General features: G+C 44.0%; 1 protein-coding gene across 1 annotated transcript; it reads right to left on the bottom strand.

Annotated features, from left to right (window-relative positions):
- Positions 1-16,000: 16,000 nt before the first annotated feature.
- On the bottom strand, positions 16,001-22,473 carry LOC115166280 (short-chain dehydrogenase/reductase 3). Its single transcript, XM_029720126.1, has 6 exons — positions 20,832-22,473; positions 19,400-19,546; positions 18,328-18,447; positions 17,502-17,740; positions 16,853-16,978; positions 16,001-16,602 (listed from the first exon to the last, which is right to left on the bottom strand). Exons 1-6 carry the CDS (start codon positions 21,081-21,083, stop codon positions 16,518-16,520), a joined length of 969 nt encoding a protein of 322 aa, XP_029575986.1. The 5' UTR covers positions 21,084-22,473; the 3' UTR covers positions 16,001-16,517.
- Positions 22,474-24,759: the final 2,286 nt, after the last annotated feature.

Here is a 24,759-nt window from a genome sequence, read left to right as displayed (position 1 = left end):
TAGGCAGTCCGGAAAAACACTTAGACAGCCCGCAGTACATGAAGCTCTCTCCCTTTACCCTCTGTATGACTGCTCAGATCACGTCTCCAGGAACACACGCACACCAGGAAACAAACAAGTCAATGAGAAGCAGAAGTTTTTGGATGGTCTGCACTCCCCTGCTCTTCTGCCCTGCTCATGAACCCCCCCCCCCCCCCCCCCCCACACACACACACACACACACACACACACACACACACACACACACTCTCACTCTCTCTCTCTCTCTTTCACACACACACTCCCCTTCCCTCGGTCCTGGCAGCCCTCTAGAGCCAGCTCAATTACAATTCCCAAACAAAGGGGGAGAGAAGCACTCCTAACACCCCCTCAGCACACTGTCAACCCAGTCCCAGACATTCCTTCACTACAAATACACTACACTGCAATGAGGAGAAACAGAACATTAGACCCACATTTTCAAAACCCACAAATGGGAACTATATACAGCACATTACAGGACATAATTGACCTAGGTAGCATTGTTGGTGATCTGTTAGATATGTTATTAATTTATTATCCAATGTCCAGAGTCATGGCATCAGATTTAGACACTTATTCAATCTATTCAAATGAACCAGGGAAAAATCTACAGTATGCACAAAACAAACACAAGTCCACCTATTCTCTTTCTATCCCAACATTGAAAATGAGCATGACAACAGCAGAGATTTGACAGTGAAACCACAGGGATGGAAAGTGAGAGGACAGGAATTGTTTTATTTTGTCAACCCTGCGTAAGAAATACCAGACAGACATGCTAATGAGGTGTCTCGCCACAAGCCATCTACACACTGGTACGGAATGTGTTTTAGCATGATCACCATTCCACATCTCTAAGAGGATGGGGGTTATTCCACCAGCATTGCAAGTTATAAACTTCTGTATCTTCTAGACCAGGTATTCCCCCGGGGTACGCCAAATAAAAATGTGATTCACATTTTTTTTTTTAAGTGAAGAAGAAACTCCGGGATGCTGGCCTACTAGGCAGAGTTGCAATAGAAAAAGCCATATCTCAGACTGGCCAATAAAAATAAAAGATTAAGATGGGCAAAAGAACATCCCAGAGTCGCTTCTTCACTGTTGACGTTGAGACTGGTGTTTTGTGGGTACTATTTAATGAAGCTGCCAGTTGAGGACTTGAGGCGTCTGTTTCTCAAACTAGACACTCTAATGTACTTGTCCTCTTGCTCAGTTGTGCACCGGGGCCTCTCACTCTTCTTTCTATTCTGGTTAGAGACAGTTTGCGCTGTTCTGTGAAGGGAGTAGTACACAGCGTTGTATGAGATCTTCAGTTTCTTGGCAATTTCTCGCATGTAAAGCCTTCATTTCTCAGAACAAGAATATACTGACGAGTTTCAGAAGAAAGTCTTTGTTTTTGGCCATGGAACAAAAATCAGCCGTTTCCAGCTACAATAGTCATTTACAACATTAACAATGTCTACACTGTATTTCTGATCAATTTGATGTTATTTGAATGGACAAAAAATGTGTTTTTCTTTCAAAAACAAGGACATTTCTAAGTGGCCACAAACTGTTGAACGGTAGTGTATATCTTCTTTTAACCAACTATACTTCTCTGCCATGCATGCCATAACAAAACACACTTGAGACAAATTTTGTTCGGTGTTCATCTTGCCCAGCCCACACTTCTTTCTGCCCAATCTCACCAATACCCCTAGCGTCCTAGGCGCTTGAGAGAATGGGAGAAGTGTGTAACTAATACAGCACAAATTCAACCCAGCCTTCTAGATGGCATAGTGGAGTTATTAGCATATTGCATATGCAGTAACTATCCATCCGATCCTCTCTGAACTACATGAAGTGCCTAGGGCCAGGGGCAATGTGGGAGACTGGGCAATGCTGTCTCCTGGAGGAAAACGGCTGGAGTAGGGTAGTGTGTGTTTCTGTGCTGGGCTAGGGCCTGAACTCCTGACAGCAGGCTGGTCCTCCTCCAGGCCCCTGAGCTTGACCCAAAGCTACACTGCCATTCTAGTCGACCTGGCTTGTCCTACGCTATTCACACTGATATGAAGCTGTTGAGCTGTGGCTTTCCCCCCCAATTTTTCACCTGTGGCTGACATCGGCCGGCGCCTCTCTCCGTCTCTTTGTCCACACACACACACCCACCTACCTACCCAGCCAGCCAGCCAGCCAGAGGAGCCCTACAGCCCCCTGGTTCCCGGCGCCCAGCCTTCCCACAAGCTCCCATTCCACCTTAGCAGCGGCTCCAGCTGCAGACATCCTGGAACCTGTCTCGCCCCAAGAAAAGCAAACCCCCGCAGCCCAGCCCAGTAGAGCAGAGCAGCACAGTGCCGTCTTTGTAAATTCACTGAGCCCCATTGGTCCCTAATCAAAAGACTGCAGCCCGGGAAGATTCAAGCCAGATGTGGGAATTCCAGCCGGGCTCAGTCCAGCCAGGAAAAAAAAGGGGGGGGGAGGGGGGGGGGGGGGGAGGGGGGTCGTCTGAAGGGGAAGTGAGACCAGACCTGGTCCTGGCACCGGCAGGCTGGCACTAAGGCACTGTGTGACCTCTTCACCTCTCAACAGCCTCACAGGTCCTTTCCAGTTGGAATCAGTCTCAACTAGTATTCTATATACCACCTTACGCACTGTGTTGAGCTGCCATGTTGACCTAACATATTGATACTCTGTATTTGGCTGCTATGTAAAGCTGCTATGTAAAGCTGCTGTGCTAAGCTGTTATGTTGATGCTGTGTATTTCTTAAAGCTGCTATGCTGAGCTTTTGTTATATTGATCCTCTGTATTTAGCAGCTATACTGACGACTGCTGACGCTGCTCTGTGCTCTCCATCCTGTGTTGAAGGTTGAGAGTGCTGCGGGTGAGGAAGCCGCACTGCTATAAGGGACCCCAGGGCCTGCAGACCCGCTTCTCCTCCACCCAAGCCGACGGACAGGAGCAGCTCTTCCACCTCACTGACAACATCCACTCTGAGTTGTGAGTCACACTCCTGTTCTGAGCTTCCAGAGTTAAGCCACTATCTGGCCAGTCACAGTGGCCACAGTCTGTGCAGGATTTTGTTTCCACCTGATTCCACTCATCATAGTATTAGACCACGATGAGTTGATGAGTCAGGTGAGTTAGTGATGGGCTGGAACAAAAGCCTGCTGAAGGTGTTTGAAAAAGACAGCTGAAGGTTTGGAGAAACAGCTATCTCTGATTAATATTGCGTCACATGGAAAAAGTTTCATTTAATTTCGAATTAAATGTACGTTTAAGTTCATTAATACATATTTAGTATCTCTAGAGGGAGAAAGAGACATGAAATCCCTGGCACAGATGGGGCACTGGTCTGTATCCAGTATCTCTGCTGGGCCTGAGAGCATTTGTCACCTCACAGGCTAATAAATCCAGAGAGTCAGCAGAACCCTGTCTCTAGCCCCTTACCTCTGACCCTAGAGGTGTTAACCAGCCAAATACTCAGCTCAGACTCTGGGCTTTCTGGCCCACACTTCACTCTTCCAATGGGACTGCTGCTCACACCATGTTTGTTTATGTTAGCATGTGTGTGCATGTATTTTACACGGCTCATGCATGTGTGCCAGGGTATGTGGCAGGGTCTACAGACAATCACGGACTGCAAAGGGAAAACCAGACACATCGTGGACACAGACGTCTTGCTTCTAGACAAGCTAAACACCTTTCTTCGCCCGCTTTTGATGATAACACAGTGCCAACGACACGGCCCGCTACCAAGGACTGTGGGCTCTCCTTCTCCGTGGCCGACGTCAGTAAGACATTTAAACGCGTTAACCCTCGCAAGGCTGCCGGCCCAGACGGCATCCCTAGCCGAGTCCTCAGAACATGCGCAAATCAGCTGGCAGGAGTGTTTACGGACATATTCAATCTCTCTCTATCCCAGTCTGCTGTCCCCACTTGCTTCCAGATGTCCACCATTGTTCCTGTACCCAAGAAAGCAAAGGTAACTGAACTAATTGACAATCGCCCGTAGCACTCACTTCTGTCATAATGAAGTGCATTAGGGCTCCCGAGTGGCGCAGCGGTGTAAGGCACTGTATCTCAGTACAAGTGGTGTCACTACAGTCCCTGGTTCGAATACAGGCTGTATCACATCCGGCCGTGATTGGGAGTCCCATAGGGCGGCACACAATTGGCCCAGCGTCGTCCGGGGTAGGCCGTCATTGTAAATAAGAATTTATTCTTTACTGACTTGGCTAGTTACATTTTTAATTTTATTTTTTATTGTCAAGGATCACACCCTAGACCCACTTCAATTTTCTTACCACCCAAATAGATCCACAGACGATGCCATCGCACTGCACACTGCCCTATCCCATCTGGACAAGAGGAATTCCTATGTAAGAATGCTGTTCATTGACTATAGCTCAGCATTCAACACCATAGTACTCTCCAAGCTCATCATTAAGCTCGAGGCCCTGGGTCTGAACCCCGCCCTGTGCAACTTCCTGACGGGCCACTCCCAGGTGGTGAAGGTAGGAAAAAACACCTCCACTTTGCTGATCCTCAACACTGGGGCCCCACAAGGATGCGTGATCAGCCCCCACCTGTACTCATGTTCACCCATGACTGCGTGGCCTTGCACGCCTCCAACTCAATCATCAAGTTTGCAGACGACACCACAGTAGTAGGCCTGATTACCAACAAAGACGAGATAGCCTACAGGGAAGAGTTGAGGGCCCTGGGAGTGTGGTGCCAGGAAAATAACCTCTCACCCAACGTCAACAAAACAAAGGAGTTGATCGTGGGCTTCAGGAAACAACAGTGGAGAAGGTGGAACGCTTCAAGTTTGTCAGCGTACATATCACTGACAAACTGAAATGTTCCACCCACACAGACAGTGTGGTGAAGGCGCCTAAAACCCTCTAACTTTTACAGAGCATCTTGTCTGGCTGTATCGCCACCTGATACGGCAACTAAACCGCTCGTAACCGCAGGGCTCTCCAGAGTGTGGTGCGGTCTGCAGAAGGCGAGATCAGTACAGGTGCATCAAAGCTGGGACCGAGAGACTGAAAAACAACTTCTATCTCAAGGCCATCAGACTGTTAAATAGCCATCAATAGCACATTAGAGGCTGCTGCCCTATATACAAAGACTTGGAATCACTGGCCACTTTAATAATGGAACACTAGTCACTATAATAATGTTTACATATTTTGCATTACCGATCTCATATGTATATACTCTATTCTATACTATTCTACTGTCTTAATTCCATTCCTTTACTTTAGATGTGTGTGTATTGTTGTGAAATTGTTAGATATTACTGTTAGATATTACTGCGCTGTTAGAGCTGGAAACACAAGCATTTCGCTACAACCGCAATAACATCTGCTAAACACGTTGTCTGTAACAAATAAAATGTTAGTGTTAGGAAATTACACTCAGTGGTTACTGTAAAGCAAGTGCTTCTTAGCTTCGGCAGGAAATCAACTCAGGTCTGCGCTCCTCCTTTCTACCTCACGCATTTTTGCCAAACAAGTCTTGAGTTCTAAATATTTTTCTCTATCGCCCGTCGTCACTTACCTTCATTGCTGTGGAGCCCATCAACACCTACTGTGTGCTCATATCTTCCAAAATGGTTTACTTCCTCAAACCTGGTGAATTTGTAAACCACCTGTACCACTGCCTGGTCTCAAAGGACCATTGGAAGGTGTATGTGCAGCTCACCAAGAAGTCAGAGCGCACCAGCAGTGGCATAGCCATGCCAGGCCCTTCCCAACAGAAGCCTATGGTAAGGCTTCCACAACCCTATCAGAACTCTTCTATAGTGTTAATGAATTATGGTCTTAATAATTGTATTATTATTTCATTTATTTATGCACATTCTAGCCTATAAAGTCCAAACATTATGTATTTGTTTTACTTTTTCCCTCAGAAACAAAAGTACTTACTTTGCTAATATTGCTAAGGATTTTCATAGGTTGCTACAATGCTAAATCAGTATCATCTTCCCTAATGTCCTCATAGGTTCATGTGAAGAGCGAGAATCTTGCTGTGAAAATCTCTCAAGAAATCAACTATGCCAAGAGACTTTACTATGAGCAGCAACTTATGAGACTGAAGACTGCATTCTTTTGCACTCGTAAATGACACACAGCCTGTGCCTGTATTTAGTTTTCATGCTAGTGAGGGCCGAGAATCCACTCTCACATAGGTGGTTGCAAAGGGCATCAGTGTCTTAACAGCGCAATTTGCCAAGGCAAGAAACTCTGATCGATTTCAATGAGGCTCTCTTGTTCAGCTATCGGTAAGTGGACTGGAGGCACGTCATCATGCAAGTGGTCAGACAAGTGAAAATTATGCTCAGTAAAGAAAACTTTAAGCTCATCTCTAAATTCAAATAATGTGTCAATACTTTGCCCCTTGATAATCAGCGCACTTCTGTATGTTGTAAAAGCGTTACATGATCGCTGCCCATATCATTACATAGTGAATAAAATACACGAGAGTTCAGGGGCCTTTCGCTTTACCAAAGTTAACCATTTTCACTGTAGTGTCCAAAACGTCTTTCAAGCTGTCAGGCATTCCCTTGGCAGCAAGAGCCTCTCTGTGGATGCTGCAGTGGACCCAAGTGCCATCGGGAGCAACTGCTTGCACACGCATTACCACTCCACTATGTCTCCCTGTCATGGCTTTTGCGCCATCAGTACAGACACCAACACATCTAGACCACAAGTCCATTTGATGTCACAAAGCTGTCCAGTACTTTAAAAATATCCTCTCATGTTGTCCTGGTTTCCAGTGGTTTGCAGAAGAGGATGTCTTCCTTAATTGACCCCCCATAAACGTAACGGACATATATCAGGAGCTGTGCCAGGCTCGCCATGTCTGTTGACTCATCCAGCTGTAACGCATAGAATTCACTGGCTTGAATATGAAGCAGTAATTGTTTCAAAACATCTCCTGCCATGTCACTGATGCGTCGTGAAACAGTGTTGTTTGATGAAGGCATTGTCTGTATAGTTTTTTGGCCCTTTTCCCCCAGCATTGTCCCAGCCATATCGACGGCAGCCGGAAGAAATGAAGTCCTCCACAATAGTATGGGGCTTGCCTGTCCTAGCCACTCGGTAGCTCACCATATAAGACACTTCTAGCCCCTTCTTATTTATTAATGGTATCTGTTGCTTTTATACATGTCTTACTACTCGAATGTCATCTTTATTCTCGCTTGAAAAACTCCCATGGCTTATTTTTGAAATTGTCATGTTTCATTTCTAAATGTCTGCGAAAGAGTGAAGGTTTCCCGCGAGAGAGTAATGGTTAATGTGATTGGATGTTAATTATTTGACTAGGCTTCCTGTATTTGACATTGTGTTGTTATTTCGCTGAACACTAGATGGTTTCATTTTATTTTTGGCAGTGAAATGATGCTACTCAGGCGAGGAAAAAATCGGGTCCGGATTGGCCACCGCTGCACTTGGTTCAGTAGCGCAACATAGTTTAGACTTAGAGGGTCCGACATCCCATGAAGCACACAATTTTAACAGTGAAGTTTGTTTTTGCAAACGGGTGTTTTAACGACTTCTGTATATTTAGAACACAATACGATTAATGTAAGATGGCGCCGGAGCAGAAGGCAGACGATTTACTTGCCCCCAACCAATTGTGTTTTTTTGTTCGTTTATCTGCGTTGTTTGTACTCATTTTGTACATAATGTTGCCGCTACCGTCTCTTATGACCGAAAATAACTTCTAGACATCAGGACTGCGACTACTCACCACGGACTAGCAGAATCCTTTTTCTTCTTTCACGACTCTGACGAGCCCGAAGCGGAGGATATACGGCTCCCTCGGGAACAGGCCCCGACCCCCGTGATCTGTGTGAAGAAGAGGCAGAGAAAGAGGGGCTGCCTTCTGAGAATTCGAAGGCGATCGAATAAACCCCCCTATTCTTCGTAGCTGTTTTACATACCACCTCAGTCAAAGGTTGGCACTAAGATGGCATTGAATGAGCTGTATTCCGCCATAAGCAAACAAGAAAACGTTCACCCAGAGGCGGCGCTCCTAGTAGCCGGTGATTTTAATGCAGGGAAACTTACATCAGTTTTAACAAATTTCTATCAGCATGTTAAATGTGCAACCAGAGGAAAAATAACTCTGGCCCACCTATACTGCACACACAGAGACTCATTCAAAGCTCTCCCTCGCCCTCCATTTGGCAAATCTGACCATAATTCTATCCTCCTGATTCCTGCTTACAAGCAAAAATTAATGCAGTAAGCACCAGTGACTAGATCAATAAAAAAGTGGTCAGATGAAGCAGATGCTAAGCTACAGGACTGTTTTGCTAGCACAGACTGGAATATGTTCCTCCAATGGCATTGAGGAGTACACCACATCTGTCATTGGCTTCATCAATAAGTGCATCGAGGACGTCGTCCCCACAGTGCCCATACATACATACCCCAACCAGAAGCCATGGATTACAGGCAGCATCCACACCGACCTAAAGGCTAGAGCTGCCACTTTCAAAGAGCGGGACTCTAACCCGGAAGCTTATAAGAAATCCTGGTATGCCCTCCGATAAACCATCAAACAAGCAAAGCATCAATACAGGATTAAGATTGAGTCGTACTACACAGGCTCTGATGCTCGTCGGATGTGACAGGGCTTGCAAACCACTACAGTTGAGAGCACCAGCACCAATTGAGAGCATCAGCTGTACCGGAAGATTGTGTGATCACGCTCTCCGCAGCCGATGTGAGTAAGACCTTTATACAGGTCAACATTCACAAGGCCGCAGGGCCAGACGAATTACCAGGATGTGTACTCCGAGCATGCGCTGACCAACTGGCAAGTGTCTTCACTGATATTTTCAACCTCTCCCTGTCCGAGTCTGTAATACCAACATGTTTTAAGCAGACCACCATTGTGCCTGTGCCCAAGAACACTAACGTAACCTGCCTAAATGACTACCGACCCGTAGCACTCACGTCTGTAGCCATGAAATGCTTTGAAAGGCTGGTCATGGCTCACATCAACACCATCATCCCAGAAACCCTAGACCCCCTCCAATTTGCATACAGCCCCAACATATCCACAGAAGATGCAATCTCTTGCACTCCACACTGCCCTTTCCTACCTGGACAAAAGGAACACCTACAGTGGGGGAAAAAAGTATTTGATCTCCTGCTGATTTTGTACGTTTGCCCACTTACAAAGAAATGATCAGTCTATAATTGTAATGGTAGGTTTATTTGAACAGTGAGAGACAGAATAACAACAAAACAATCCAGAAAAACGCATGTCAAAAATGTTATAAAATGATTTGCATTTTAATGAGGGAAATAAGTATTTGACCCCTCTGCAAAACATGACTTAGTACTTGGTGGCAAAACCCTTGTTGGCAATCACAGAGGTCAGATGTTTCTTGTAGTTGGCCACCAGGTTTGCACACATCTCAAGAGGGATTTTGTCCCACTCCTCTTTGCAGATCTTCTCCAAGTCATTAAGGTTTCGAGGCTGACGTTTGGCAACTCGAACCTTCAGCTCCCTCCACAGCTTTTCTATGGGATTAAGGTCTGGAGACTGGCTAGGCCACTCCAGGACCTTAATGTGCTTCTTCTTGAGCCACTCCTTTGTTGCCTTGGCTGTGTGTTTTGGGTCATTGTCATGCTGGAATACCCATCCACGACGCATTTTCAATGCCCTGGCTGAGGGAAGGAGGTTCTCACCCAAGATTTGACGGTACATGGCCCCGTCCATCATCCCTTTGATGCGGTGAAGTTGTCCTGTCCCCTTAGCAGAAAAACACCCCCAAAGAATAATGTTTCCACCTCCATGTTTGACGGTGGAGATGGTGTTCTTGGGGTCATAGGCAGCATTCCTCCTCCTCCAAACACGGCGAGTTGAGTTGATGTCAAAGAGCTCCATTTTGGTCTCATCTGACCACAACACTTTCACCAGTTGTCCTCTGAGTCATTCAGATGTTCATTGGCAAACTTCAGACGGGCATGTATATGTATTCTTGAGCAGGGGGACCTTGCGGGCGCTGCAGGATTTCAGTCCTTCACGGCGTAATGTGTTACAAATGGTTTTCTTGGTGACTATGGTCCCAGCTGCCTTGAGATCATTGACAAGATCCTCCCGTGTAGTTCTGGGCTGATTCCTCACCTTTCTCATGATCATTGCAACTCCACAAGGTGAGATCTTGCATGGAGCCCCAGGCCGAGGGAGATTGACAGTTCTTTTGTGTTTCTTCCATTTGCTTGGCGATGGTCTTGAAGCCCATTCCAGCCTTGTGTAGGTCTACAATCTTGTCCCTGACATCCTTGGAGAGCTCTTTGGTCTTGGCCATGGTGGAGAGTTTGGAATCTGATTGATTGATTGCTTCTGTGGACAGGTGTCTTTTATACAGGTAACACGCTGAGATTAGGAGCACTCCCTTTAAGAGTGTGCTCCTAATCTCAGCTCGTTATCTGTATAAAAGACACCTGGGAGCCAGAAATCTTTCTGATTGAGAGGGGGTCAAATACTTATTTCCCTCATTAAAATGCAAATCCATTTATAACATTTTTGACATGTGTTTTTCTGGATTTTTTTGTTGTTATTCTGTCTCTCACTGTTCAAATAAACCTACCATTAAAATTATAGACTGATCATTTCTTTGTCAGTGGGCAAACGTACAAAATCAGCAGGGGATCAAATACTTTTTTCCCTCACTGTATATATTCAAATAAATGCCCTTTTTCTGGCTGGCAAATTGAATTGGACAGGAGGCTAAAGCACTGGTACACGTTTGTGTACAAAGCATTGATACGACAACTCCCTTTGTATCTCTGTTCCTTACTGACAAGATCTCTCACTCAATACAGTCTTCGTTCCCTTGTCCTTGTCTCTTCCTAAGGGTAGAACTGAGATGGGGAAACAATCTTTTTCCAATAATGCCCTTCATCCTGGAACATGCGTCAAAAGATATTAAAGTTAGGGGAGTTAGTGTCCTTGCCTGTTTTGATAGCTGCTGTTGTTTCTAATCTTCAATTGTATCTGTAACTTGTAACACGTTGTCTTTTGTGTGTATTTTGTATTTTTCTGTCATATTCTATGTACATGCTGCTATTTCCCTGTTTTGCCTTCTTGCCAGGTCACCCTCGCAAATTAGGTTTTTAACCTCAATGGGTCTTACCTGGTTAAATAAAGGTAAATAAAAGATATAAAAATCTCTGCGGCCGTCCATTAAATTTCGAAATCCTGTTGTGGCCCTCCAGACAAAAAAGGTTTGCTCACCCCTGGCCTACTTCTTAGCCTATTGTCTAAGAAGTCATTGGTTAAGCTCGAATTGCTAGGGGAATGGCCCATAGAGAAAATGGCGCAGCACAGGTTCCAGAAAAACATTTGCTTTCAAACTATGGATTTTGTTGCTAATAGAGGCAAGACAGTAATTCTGCTCATAAATGATGCATGTATGAACTACACATTGACACATTCAGCCCAAAGTGGGAGGTTTAAAAAATACTTCCGGAGCATGTCTTTAAGGAGGTTTAGAAAGAGTCTTTGCAACGGATCAGACCGCAAACCCCTATTGAGCCCCCATGAAGCTGCAGTGATCTTAACAGACAGAAAATGTTGAATTAAAAGATTCCCGGAACTGTGAGACACGATCCTTGCTCGTTTGGACTTCCCTGCCTCTTTCGCTGGAGTTGCTGAAGTCTTTTAAAGCCAGCTCAATCAAATCCATGGCCAGGGTTTCAGTGTGTTTGAGCAATGATTGGATGCAGGCTCTGAAGTCTGTCTGATTCCAGAAGCCATGTGATTATGAAAATGTATACAAATAGAGCTTGGACAATTACACGGATGAGTTTTCATTACATTTGAATATCAGATGAATGTTATATGAATGTTGTAAGAGAACCTATGTTACGGAGAGAGAGAGGCCCTGAGTTCAGTGCCTCGCTCGCTCACATAAAGCCTGCGAGAAGCCTTTGCATACCGAGGTAATTGGTAGTAATGGAGGGGTTTCACAATTCATTTGCATCAAGAGAGAAATGAGGTAGTGGCAAGTAAAATCTCTCTCTCTTTACAGAGGGCAGCGGCACCAACTTTAGAAGAACCCAAGTCAATGTATCTAAAGCCTAACTAGGAGGATGGACATTTTTTATCGGTGCATTGTCTGTCATGTGCCATGGTGTATGCTGTTTGCTCCCTTCCTTGCATGCTGCAGCATCCCACTTCTCCTCTAGTTTCACAAGTCGGACAAGAATTTTGTGAATGTTAAAGATTGGTAATTGATGCACCTCTCGTCCACCTGAGCCTCCACTCAAGAGAGCTGCCTGCCTTCCAAGGCCTCAGGGTGAAGAGTTCAGTACAGAGGGAATCTTCAGTCTGTCCAACCACCTCCTCAAATCTATCTGTTGTTTGGCTAACCTTGCTATGAACTCGCCCCCTGAGATTTGACCGGTCTTCTCCAACACACACTCAGAGGTTGGCCCATTATATTCTGAAACGTTACTAGTCTAAAACAAACAATCACTTTATCACTTTTGTATCTAATTGGCCAAAGTAGTATTATAGTAATGGATGAGCCTCCCCTGCATTTGTGCACATAAATATGACCAAGTGAATTTGTTTTATCAAATAACTTTGACCGTTTTTTGCTCTCGACAGTTCTTTGAACAAGATTTGGATACGTCATTGTGCGTAAGTTTGAATGTTCAATATCTACACCTGAATAACCACTTAAACTTAACCTGAATGACTGCCCTTACTTAGCAAAGGCAAGTTATTAACAGAACGTAGAAAAATTGATAATATTGGTCTCTGTGTTCCAGGTTTATAACCGCACTAAAGAAGATTAAAAGATGGAGCTGAGAGGGAAAGATGACGAAAGGGGGTACCAGGAAGTGAGAGGGAAAGATGACGAAAGGGGGTACCAGGAAGTGAGAGGGAAAGATGACGAAAGGGGTTACCAGGAAGTGAGAGGGAAAGATGACGAAAGGGGGTACCAGGAAGTGAGAGGGAAAGATGACGAAAGGGGGTACCAGGAAGTGAGAGGGAAAGATGACGAAAGGGGGTACCAGGAAGTGAGAGGGAAAGATGACGAAAGGGGGTACCAGGAAGTGAGAGGGAAAGATGACGAAAGGGGGTACCAGGAAGTGAGAGGGAAAGATGACGAAAGGGGGTACCAGGAAGTGAGAGGGAAAGATGACGAAAGGGGGTACCAGGAAGTGTGTTCCGTAGGTACAGTGTAGGATCAAATAGATTTTTTCCTGTTTGTCAGATGAATGATGATTCTCAAAATGTTGATTGTATTGCCTGTGTCCCCCTTAAACCATGGGTCTTCCAATGGAAGGAGCTTCTCCGGTACACTTTCCTTTGGAGCTGAGAAAGTGTTATGACAACCCTAACAAAGCGAACAATGAGCTCACAATTGGCAGGGCTGCAGCACAGGAATGTTGACCATGAGATGGCTGGAGGCTTTGGCAGAACATGAACAAGCACACAGAGAAGACTGGATCGAGCTACACACACACACATCACACAATAATACATGTATAATAAGTATTTAATACAGAATTTTACACAATAGGGGAGAACCTGCATCCCCACTGCTGGCTTGCCTCATAAGCTAAGCAGGGTTGGTCCTGGTCAGTCCTTGGATGGGAGACCAAGTGGTGTTGGAGGGCCAGTAGGAAGCACTCTTTCATCCAGTCTAAAAAAAAAAAAAGATTCCAACGCCCCAAAGTGGTGATTGGGGACATTGTCCTGTGTAGGGTGCTGTCTTTCGGATGGGATGTTAAACGGGTGTCCTGACTCTCTGAGGTCATTAAAGATCCCATGGTCCTTATTGTAAGAGTAGGGGTGTAAAACCTGGTGTCCTGGATAAATTCCCAATCTGTCTGTCATACCATCATAGCCACCTAATCATCCCCAGCTTCCAATTGGCTCATTCATCCTCCTTCGTCTCCCCTGTAACTATTCCCCAGGTCGTTGCTGTAAATGAATATGTTCTCAGTCAACTTACCTGGTAAAATAAGGTTTAAATAAAAATAAAAGAACTGAGGGGAAAGTAACACATTTTTTTACTAATTACCCAGAGATCAATAGAGGTAGAGAGACCCTTTATGACAACCAGTGCCTTTAGAAATTATTCATACCCTTGACTTTTTCCAACACCTTGAGTTACAGCTTGGATTTTAAATGGATTAAATTGAGATTTTGTGTTACTGGCCTACACACAATACTCCCTATTGTCAACATGGGAATTCTGTTTTTGTTAAGGCAAGACTAAGTATGTTCAGGAGTAAAAATGTGCTTAACAAGTCCCATAAATTGCATGGACTAACTCTGTAGGCAATAATAGTGTTGAATATGATTTTTGAATTACTACTTCCTCTCTGTACCCCACACACACAATTATCTGTAAGGTCTCTCAGTCAAGCAGTGAATTTCAAACACAAAGATCAAGGAGGTTTTAAAAAAAAAGCAGACATTGAACTTTGAATGGTGTATCAATACACGGAGTCTCTACAATGATACAGGCGTACTTCCTAACTCAGTTGTCAGAGAGGACAGAAACCGCTCAGGGATTTCATCATGAGTGCAATGGTGACTTAAACGGTTTAATGGCTGTGATAGGAGAAGCCAGGATGGATCAACAACAGTGTAGTTACTCCACAATACTAACCTAAATGACAGAATGAAAAGACGAAAGCCTGTACAGGATAAAAAATATTCCAAAATATACATCCTGTTTACAATAAGGCACTAAAGTAAAACTGCAAAAAATGTGGCAAATGAATGAATACAAAGCATTATGTTTGGGGCAAATCCAACACATCACTGAGTACCACTCTTCATATTTTCAATCATGGTGGCGGCTGCATCATGTTATGGGTATGCTTGTCATCGGCAAGGACTACAGAGTTTTTTAGGATAAAAATAAACTAAATAGGGCTAAGCACAGGCAAAATCCTAGAGGAAAACCTGGTTCAGTCTGCCTTTCCACAGACACTGGGGGACAAATTCACCTTTCAGCAAGGCAATAACATAAAACACAAGGCCAAATATACACTAGAGTGTCTTACCAAGATGACATTGAATGTTCCTGAGTGGCCTAGTTACAGTATTGCCTTAAATCGGCTTGAACATCTATGGCAAGACTTGAAAATGGCTGTCTAGCGATCAACAACCAACTTGACAGAGCTTGAAGAATTTTTTAAAGAATAATGTGCGAATATTTTACAATCCAGGTGTTCAAAGCTTTTGGAGACTTACCCAGAAAGACGCACAGCTGTAATCGCTGCCAAAGGTGATTCTAACATGTATTGACTCAGGGGTGTGAATACTTATGTAAATTAGATATTTAATTTTCAATACATTTTCAAACATGTTTTCACTTTGTCACTATGGAGTAGTGTGTAGATGCGTGAGAGATAATTTTTGGGATTTATCCCATTTTGAATTCAGACTGTAAAACATCAAATTGTTGAATAAGTCAAGGGCATCAATACTTTCTGAAGGCCCTGTATACACTCTACCATTAGCAACTGTAATTTCATTTTTAGATGGGAAGCTGTTGTGTAGTTCTTAGTGCCAAGCCACGAGGTTAATGCTTCTGATGTGCAGACGGGCAGGTAATTCTTGAATTACAGTGGCATTTGTGCATGGCATTGGAGAAAATTAACTTCATTTTTCTAGTTTATGTATTTGGGTACATTTTCCCATTCTAAATAAACTAATATGGTAGCTTAATGACTTTAAAAATGTTTTACCATTAGGTTAACATTGTGCCACCAGTTGGATTATTAACACCAATGATGGTAACACCAATGAGACATTTTAGGTGAATAAGGATTTTCTGACATGGAGGCCACAAATGCTCAAATCTAAAGTGAACAATCCTTTAAAAGTAATATGATTAATTATTTTGCTCACAATGTTTTTTCCCTTCATTTAAATACCAGCTGACACTGGATTTAGACACAATGGAATCCTTCAATGTATGACATAGTAAAAGGGTGTGATTAGCTAAGAGTTCTCTTTAATATAGACCCCTCCCCGATAACAGTTTGCCACTGGAGTCCTTGGGGATCTTTGTAATGCGTGATTTTCAAGGCGATAACACCAATGACATGAAACTGAGGGACACGTTATACTAGTGAAGAAAATAGGTATTTAAATAGCCTTTGTTTTAATTGATCTATACAATATATTAAATAGTTTAGTTCACTTTCTAGCATTCAAAATAATAGATAGATACAGTATCTCTAAAACACTACAATTCTACACATCACTAGTGGGACAAGCCAATTTGCTTACCCTAAGTACTTTAAACAATGCCTAAACCTACATTTCTGCAGGATAAAGGACTTGCATTATGTTTTACCATTTATAAACAGATCAATATATACAAAAACATTTATGATGTGTAACTATGTCATTTTAAATGTGTTTTTCATGGTTGCAAAGGCAAGTGACGCGAATGCCACCGCAATTCATGAACGACCAGGGCAGTACTTGTGCCTGGCCTCCATTCTTATGTCCGTCCCTTGAAGGTGTCCATGCAGGTGTAGCACCCTGAGAAGCGATGGATCTCCTCCAGGGCCGCCTGAGGCAGGAGGCTGTTGGAGAAGAGAATGGAGCATGTTTATCTAACAGAGGTAGATCCTTGAACCACACTTAGATGAAGATGAACTTTGTCCTTTGTCTGAGACCTGAAGACTTGTGTTAGCTCCCCAAGCTAATCCCTAGGGCTTTAGCTCAGAGGGCTAACACAGTTGTTGGCACTCAGAAGACCCAGTGTCACCGCCTCATCTATCTAACTTAGTAGTAGGCTACTCTGGTGTCGTGCCTGGGATTCGGTTCCCCTACCTCTTGAGGATAACGAGAGCGTGCATTGTCCATGGTAAGTAGACGAACGGCGTGTTGGTCCGGACTGCGTCCACCGTCCGCTGGGCCACCAGCTCAGGATTCAGAGGTGGGAAGAGCTGAGGGAACCTGGGGGATGAACACATCACAACACTTTACCTTCACACTCTCACTTCACTTTTATTTACCTGGGGGATGAACACATCACAACACTTTACCTTCACACTCTCACTTCACTTTTATTTACCTGGGGGATGAACACATCACAACACTTTACCTTCACACTCTCACTTCACTTTTATTTACCTGGGGGATGAACACATCACAACACTTTACCTTCACACTCTCACTTCACTTTTATTTAACCCTGTAAGTCATATTGGTGAATTTCTTTCACAATATTGATTCATTCTTCCTGTTATTGATGTGTGAATGGGATTGGTCCGTGTAGACATTCCATCCATTGCTTTCTATGGAACCTCTATCTCAGTCCATGTGTCAATTCTGTGTGCTGACTGTGCTTGCTGGCTGACCCACTGTAAAACAACTAGAATGCCATATATGGTAGACTCAATATATGGTAGTTCCAATGTATAGTAGACTCATTGTGTGGTAGTTCCAATGTATGGTATCCCATGGTAGGCACACTCACCTGACTCTCATGCCCTGAAACATGTCTGTGTTGGTGTGGAAGGGGAGCACGGTGGTGCAGCCCACCCCGGGGCAGTTCAGCAGGCCCAGGGTCAGGCTCTCCATGAAGGCCAGGGACGATGCCTTGGAGGTGCAATAATCTATGGCCCCCGGGATGGAGGACAGGGACAGAATGGAGTTGATGCACACCACGTGGCCATGGCAAAGTTCCAGAATGCGGGGTAGGAAAGCTTTGGTGGTCTGGAGAGAGGGAGAGGGGGAGAGAGAAAGAGAGTTAGAGCGAGAGAGACAGAGAGAAATGTGACCGTCTGCACATTGTTCTGCTCCACTCACTGCTATTCCCAAGCTGTTCATTCACGCTTCTCTCAAAATGAGTTCCCTTCCTACCTTCAGGAATTCGCAAGAATAAGAGAGGAGTTGCAGCACTCAGAGGGAATTGGGGAACCGAACCTGTTCCACATCCCATCAGAGCAAATCAGAAGACAAACTCCAACATCATGAGATCCTTTTAACAGTGTCAGCAAGCCTTCTCAGGTACCAGCATTTGATTTCAGATCTATTGATTCTTTCTTAATTCTTTTTATTGTAACCTTTATTTCAACAGGGAGTCATATTGAGACCAGTAGTAGATAGAGTACTAAAAACATAACTTCTCCCCTTCATACATTGTGGTATCAACATATGTAGAAAGATAACCCTTATATTTCAAATAACTGAAACAAATCAAAATTCATAAAATGCTTCAATACATAATACAAGCCATAACGAATTAGTACTTTCCTGTATCAACATACTTATCCAAAGGAAATCTATTTTTCAACACTCACCCAGAACTGGCCCAGTGTGTTGATGTGTTGAGTCTTCATCAGGGCATCATCGTCACTGTCCATCAGACTCTTCCCATGAACCACTGCTGCGTTATTCACCAGAATGGTGACGTCGCCTACCTAAGAGACAAAAATAAACATATTCTGTTAAAAGGCTTACCTCTTTGTTTTATTACTTTGTTTCCCTTCGTATTAAATTGCAAGACTGATAAGTGAGCGATAATTATGTCTTATTTTAACCCTTGTTAAGTTAAAGACATGCTCTGGAACTTTGGTGACTAAGTGTTTTTTTTAAACCTCCAGCTTTGGGCTGAATGTGTCAATGTGTAGTTCATACATGCATAATCTATAAGCAGAATTGCTGTCTTACCTCAATTAGCCACGAAATCCCTAGTTTGAAAGCGACTGTTTTTTTGAAAGCTGTGCCATTTTCCCTACATTTTCCCTCACGTGGGCCAGCCCCCTAGAAAATTGAGTTCTAGGCCTCGCCATTTGAGTGACAGGTAGGAAGATGCACACATAGCAGAGAGAGAGCCATGACGTGGTGCACATATCTGCACATACGTGACGTAGTATGCAATTTTCAGGGACTACTTTTGTCTTATGAGCTCTACTTTCAGAACTACTGGCTAAAAAGTATACAAAAGTACCAGAGAATCTCTTGAAGCTGATACATCATATATCCCTGTGAAACACTGTACACCTGGTAACCCGATACATCATATATCCCTGTGAAACACTGTACACCTGGTAACCCGATACATCATATATCCCTGTGAAACACTGTACACCTGGTAACCCGATACATCATATATCCCTGTGAAACACTGTACACCTGGTAACCCGATACATCATATATCCCTGTGAAACACTGTACACCTGGTAACCCGATACATCATATATCCCTGTGAAACACTGTACAGTGGAAGAGATCCTAAATGCAACCTTCGAAAGACTGGTTGGACTGTAGACCATTTTTAACACAGTCATGTGTTTGTTATCTAAATGACATAGGAACTGGGTTGTTCGTTTGGGTGGGGCTACAGTATCTCGGAGGTTATCTCTACTGTACCTTCTCTCGGACCACCTTGGCCTGCTTGTACACCTCCTCGCGATTGGCCACGTCACACAGGAAGTAGTGGCACTCGACTCCGGTGGTGAGAGAGATCTCCTCGCAGGTCTCCTTCAGACACCTCTCAGTGCGGCCCCACAGGATCACCTGACAAAGGTCAAAAAGAACAGTCTATTGGCCTGAGACTGGGAACGCATATTTGGACTTGTGTCATCTTGTAGGAATCACAAATAAACACATATGCTTTCTGGGCGGCAAGAAAAATGTTTTTTTTTGTAGATTAATGATCATTGCATGCATTTCTTAAACCAGTGCTCAGGTAGCCTACAGTAGGTTCAAGGTATGAAGTTATATTCTATTACGTTAACATCTTTCCCATCTGTTTGAGATTGCTGTGCATTGCAAAGTGCTATATCTTGAATTGCTCATGGAGGAGGCATTGGCTAGAGATTTTGAGCAGACACAAGTTCATTGATTTTCAGTTTTGGAGTGAAAACCAAAGACAAAAGATCTAATATCCGTCCCCAGAGGGGCCCCTGTACACTGATAACCTTGGATGTCTAGCTACTGGCCCCACTACACACACAAACACATGCAAGACACGCACGCATGCACACAAATGCAGACAGACACGCACGCACATACACCAGACTCTCACACAGACACACGGACAGACAGAGATAACCATCAGATCATTTTACAACAATGACAAATGCTTCGTGATAAAAGGAATATTTTCACTGAACCGAACTGTGCCTTCCACTACCCTGTCAGTGAACTTTCTTCAACAGTCACTGGGGACCCAGAGAGGCTAGAGTTGAGGTTAAAAAGTCAAATATCATTGTAGCACTACGGAGCCAACCGCCCAACCTGTCATCAACCCATTGTAAAGCACAGGGACTGAGGAAACACCTGTGTTTGTGTGCCTTTACAATAAAATGAATGGGGAAGGGAACACACTACACATCATACATCCCCCAGGTCAGCTAGGGGGCGAGAGGAGTTCAGGCTCCGTTCCACTAGCCTACTTTAGTGAGTACTTGTGCTTTCCCAAGTACATTTCACATGGAAAACAAACACACCGAGAGTGACTGATTGACTCAAGTTTTTAATAGAACTGAAGCTATACTATAAGTTATACAACAATACAATAGATTTTAAAGTTATGCTTGAATCAAATAGAATATAAATAATAAAACATCTCCAAACAACTTTCTGCTCCCCAACTTTCACATGAGGTAAAATGTTAATGGAGTCTTGTTCATATTCTATTTTTTTAAATAAGATAACATACAAGCTGTACAAAATGTGAGCACGCTACAGTGGTGGATATGACTATTTGGCAGTGGATTGCTTTTTAATTGTGCGTTTATCATATTGATGATATGCGTAATGACGCACAAATGCATAATAGCGCACAGTGATTGTTTACCTTTTTTGCCCCATGTTTTGCGAACTCTTTCCCCAAATGCCGACCGATGCCCCGTCCACCGCCGGTGATCAGCACCACCTCTCCACTTAGGTCCTTCCGTCTGCTCGGGAGCAACAATCCAAAGCATGCTTTTAATATGCAGAAGAGGATGTGGAACGGGAAAAGCAAAGCGTGTCCCAAGTTATTTAGTTCCATTACGACTTTGAGGTATAAAGATGACCTTTTCTGAGAATACAATTGGAGTATCCACATAGGCAATGCACACCTTCCCAAAGTGCGTGGATGCCAGATGTTGGAATTTTAAGTCTTCTCCATAACACTACCCCTCTACGACAGAATTATCATCACTCGAGTTTGAATATCAGAGGTTGACACATAAGTCTTTGTTATAATAGGCACAGGACGAACATGCAGTGACAATAGCTGACATTGAGAGCCAATGCCAACAGTGCGTGCGCCAACCAACACAATTTGGATTTTACGTCTTCGCCTATGCTCAGCCTTTTCAATCCCAGCACTGTCTGACTACCGGTATGACGATAATACGGCTTTATATAGCCCATTAATGTTGATTGACAGTTGTTGGAGATTAAAGTCCCTCCGATTTAACTGTGCGTTAACGGCTGTTGCTCATTTTACTTCTCTCCACCCCCAAGAGAGCTGCGAGAGAAGAAAGTCGCATGGGGAAAAAGTATGAATTGCAGGGGACAGGGGTTACATGATCAAGTTTACAACCACCACTATCTTTATGTTATGAATTGCTAATAGGCTGTCATAACTATATAGAAGTAGCCTATGTGTTATCTGTAGCCTAGAATTGAAATTGCCTTGTGTTTGATTACTCTGGTGATACATCAGTAATGCCAAAAAGATCGTGTTTTAAGGTGACTATATTCAACATGAGATCATTTTGAACTCTCATCTGATTGTAGACTCAAGTTCCATCATATATCTCTATTCCCAGGACAGCACATATTCAAACAATACCTGTTTGGTGACATTGGCACCTTGACTCAGATTTGGTGTCGGTAAAAGAAACTGGGCTGTGTATTGAAGTAGGGACCATTACCGCAGCCTGTACATTTCTCTTAAAAGAATTGCAAGCATTTCAGCAAATCGAGAAAAAAAACATATCGCTCTTTATCTATGACTCTGAACAAAAAATAAATTTCAAGGACATGTCTTCCAACCAAACATTTATTTTATCCAAGGACTTGCTGTCCAAGATATGTCAAAAACATGTCATATTGTATGTGTTCTGACCTTCAAATAACAGGGAGATGGGGAAAAAGCATCTAATGCGGGCCAGCCCACATAAACTTGGTTAAAATTAGCTCTAACACAGGTTGGGGTCTACCATAAAACGTAACCACTGTGATGGTGGGTCATAGGATGTTGAAAAAACCAAAAGGGAAGAAGCAGTTAGGCAGGCAGAATGACAACATAAAAGCTTAGAAAGTTAGAATGTATGTGGAATTAATGTTTTTATTTTCCTAAGCTGCTTTTATGAAAAGTGAACAGGGCTTCAGCTCCAGTAGCTGGATCTCAGCGATCACTGCCTGAATCCGTAATGGGTATGCGACCAAACGACCACCCCTCATCACTGTCAAACGCTCCCTAAAACACTTCTGCGAGCAGGCCTTTCTAATTGACCTGGCCGGGGTATCCTGGAAGGACATTGACCTCATCCCGTCAGTAGATGATGCCTGGCTATTCTTTAAAAGTGCCTTCCTCACCATCTTAAATAAGCATGCCCCACTCAAAACTAGGAATAGATATAGTCCTTGGTTCACTCCAGACCTGTCTGCCTTGACCAGCACAAAAACATCCGGTGGCGTTCTGCATTAGCATCGAATAGCCCCCGTGATATGCAACTTTTCAGGGAAGTTAGGAACAAATATACACAGGCAGTTAGAAAAGCTAAGGCTAGCTTTTTCAAACAGAAATTTGCATCCTGTAGTACTAACTCAAAAAAGTTCTGGGACACAGTAAAGTCCATGGAGAATAAGAGCACCTCCTCCCAGCTGCCCACTGCTCTGAGGCTAGGAAACACTGTTACCACCGATAAATCCACTATAATTGAGAATTTCAATAAGCATTTCTCTACGGCTGGCCATGCTTTCCACCTGGCTACCCCTACCCCGGTCAACTGCCCGGCACCCTCCACAGCAACCCGCCAAAGCCCCCACCATTTCTCCTTCACCCAAATCCAGATAGGTGATGTTCTGAAAGAGCGGCAATATCTGGACCCATACAAATCAGCCGGGCAAGACAATCTGGACCCTCTCTTTCTAAAATTATCTGCCGAAATTGTTGCAACCCCTATTACTAGCCTGTTCAACCTCTCTTTCGTATCGTCTGAGATTCCCAAAGATTGGAAAGCTGCCGCGGTCATCCCCCTCTTCAAAGGGGGTGACACTCTAGACCCAAACTGCTACAGACCTATATCTATCCTACCCTGTCTGTCTAAGGTCTTCGAAAGCCAAGTTAACAAACAGATTACCGACCATTTCGAATCCCACCGTACCTTCTCCGCTATGCAATCTGGTTTCAGAGCTGGTCATGGGTGCACCTCAGCTACGCCATCGATAAGAGACATTACTGTGCAGCCGTATTCATCGACCTGGCCAAGGCTTTCGACTCTGTCAATCACCACATTCTTATTGGCAGACTCGACAGCCTTGGTTTCTCAAATGATTGCCTCGCCTGGTTTACCAACTACTTCTCTGATAGAGTTCAGTGTGTCAAATCGGAGGGCCTGTTGTCCAGACCTCTGGCAATCTCTATGTGTGTGCCACAGGGTTCAATTCTTGGGCCGACTCTCTTCTCTGTATACATCAATGATGTTGCTCTTGCTGCTGGTGATTCTCTGATCCACCTCTACGCAGACGACACCATTCTGTATACTTCTGGTCCCTCTTTGGACACTGTGTTAACTAACCTCCAGATGAGCTTCAATGCCATACAACTCTCCTTCCATGGCCTCCAACTGCTCTTAAACGCAAGTAAAACTAAGTGCATGCTATTCAATCGATCACTGCCCGCACCTGCTCGCCCGTCCAGCATCACTACTCTGGACGGCTCTGACTTAGAATACGTGAACAACTACAAATGCCTGGGTGTCTGGTTAGAATGTAAACTCTCCTTCCAGACTCACATTAAGCATCTCCAATCCAAAATTGAATCTAGAATCGGCTTCCTATATCGCAACAAAGCATTCTTCACTCATGCTGCTAAACACACCCTCGTGGAACTGACCATCCTACCGATCCTCGACTTCGGTGATGTCATCTATAAAATAGCCTCCAACACTCTACTCAGCAAACTGGATGCGGTCTATCACGGTGCCATCCGTTTTGTCACCAAAGCCCCATATACTACCCACCATTGCGACCTGTATGCTCTCGTTGGTTGGACCTCGCTTCATACTCGTTGCCAAACCCACTGGCTACAGGTTATCTACATATCTATGCTGGGTGGAGCCCCGCCTTGTCTCGGCTCGCTGGTCACCATAGCAGCACCCACTCGTAGCACGCGCTCCAGCAGGTATATCTCACTGGTCACCCCCAAAGCCAATTCCTTCTTTGGTCGTCTTTCCTTCCGGTTCTCTGCTGCCAATGACTGGAACAAACTGCAAAAATCTTTGAAGCTGGAGACTCATATCTCCCTCACTAGCTTTAAGCACCAGCTGTCAGAGCAGCTCACAGATCACTGCACCTGTACATAGCCCATCTGTAAACAGCCCATCTATCTACCTACCTCATCCCCATACTGTATTTATTTATTTATCTTGCTCCTTTGCACCCCAGTGTCTCTACTTGCACATTCATCTTCTGCACATCTACCATTCCAGTGTTTAATTGCTGTATTGTAGTTACTTCGCCACCATGGCCTATTTATTGCCTTAACTTACCTCATTTTCACTCAC

This window comes from Salmo trutta, chromosome 28 (genome assembly GCF_901001165.1).
Source record: "Salmo trutta chromosome 28, fSalTru1.1, whole genome shotgun sequence".
NCBI classification, from domain to species: Eukaryota; Metazoa; Chordata; class Actinopteri; order Salmoniformes; family Salmonidae; genus Salmo; species Salmo trutta.
The sequence above is the reverse complement of the archived record's forward strand: the minus strand, read 5'-3'. Positions and strand labels throughout refer to the sequence as shown.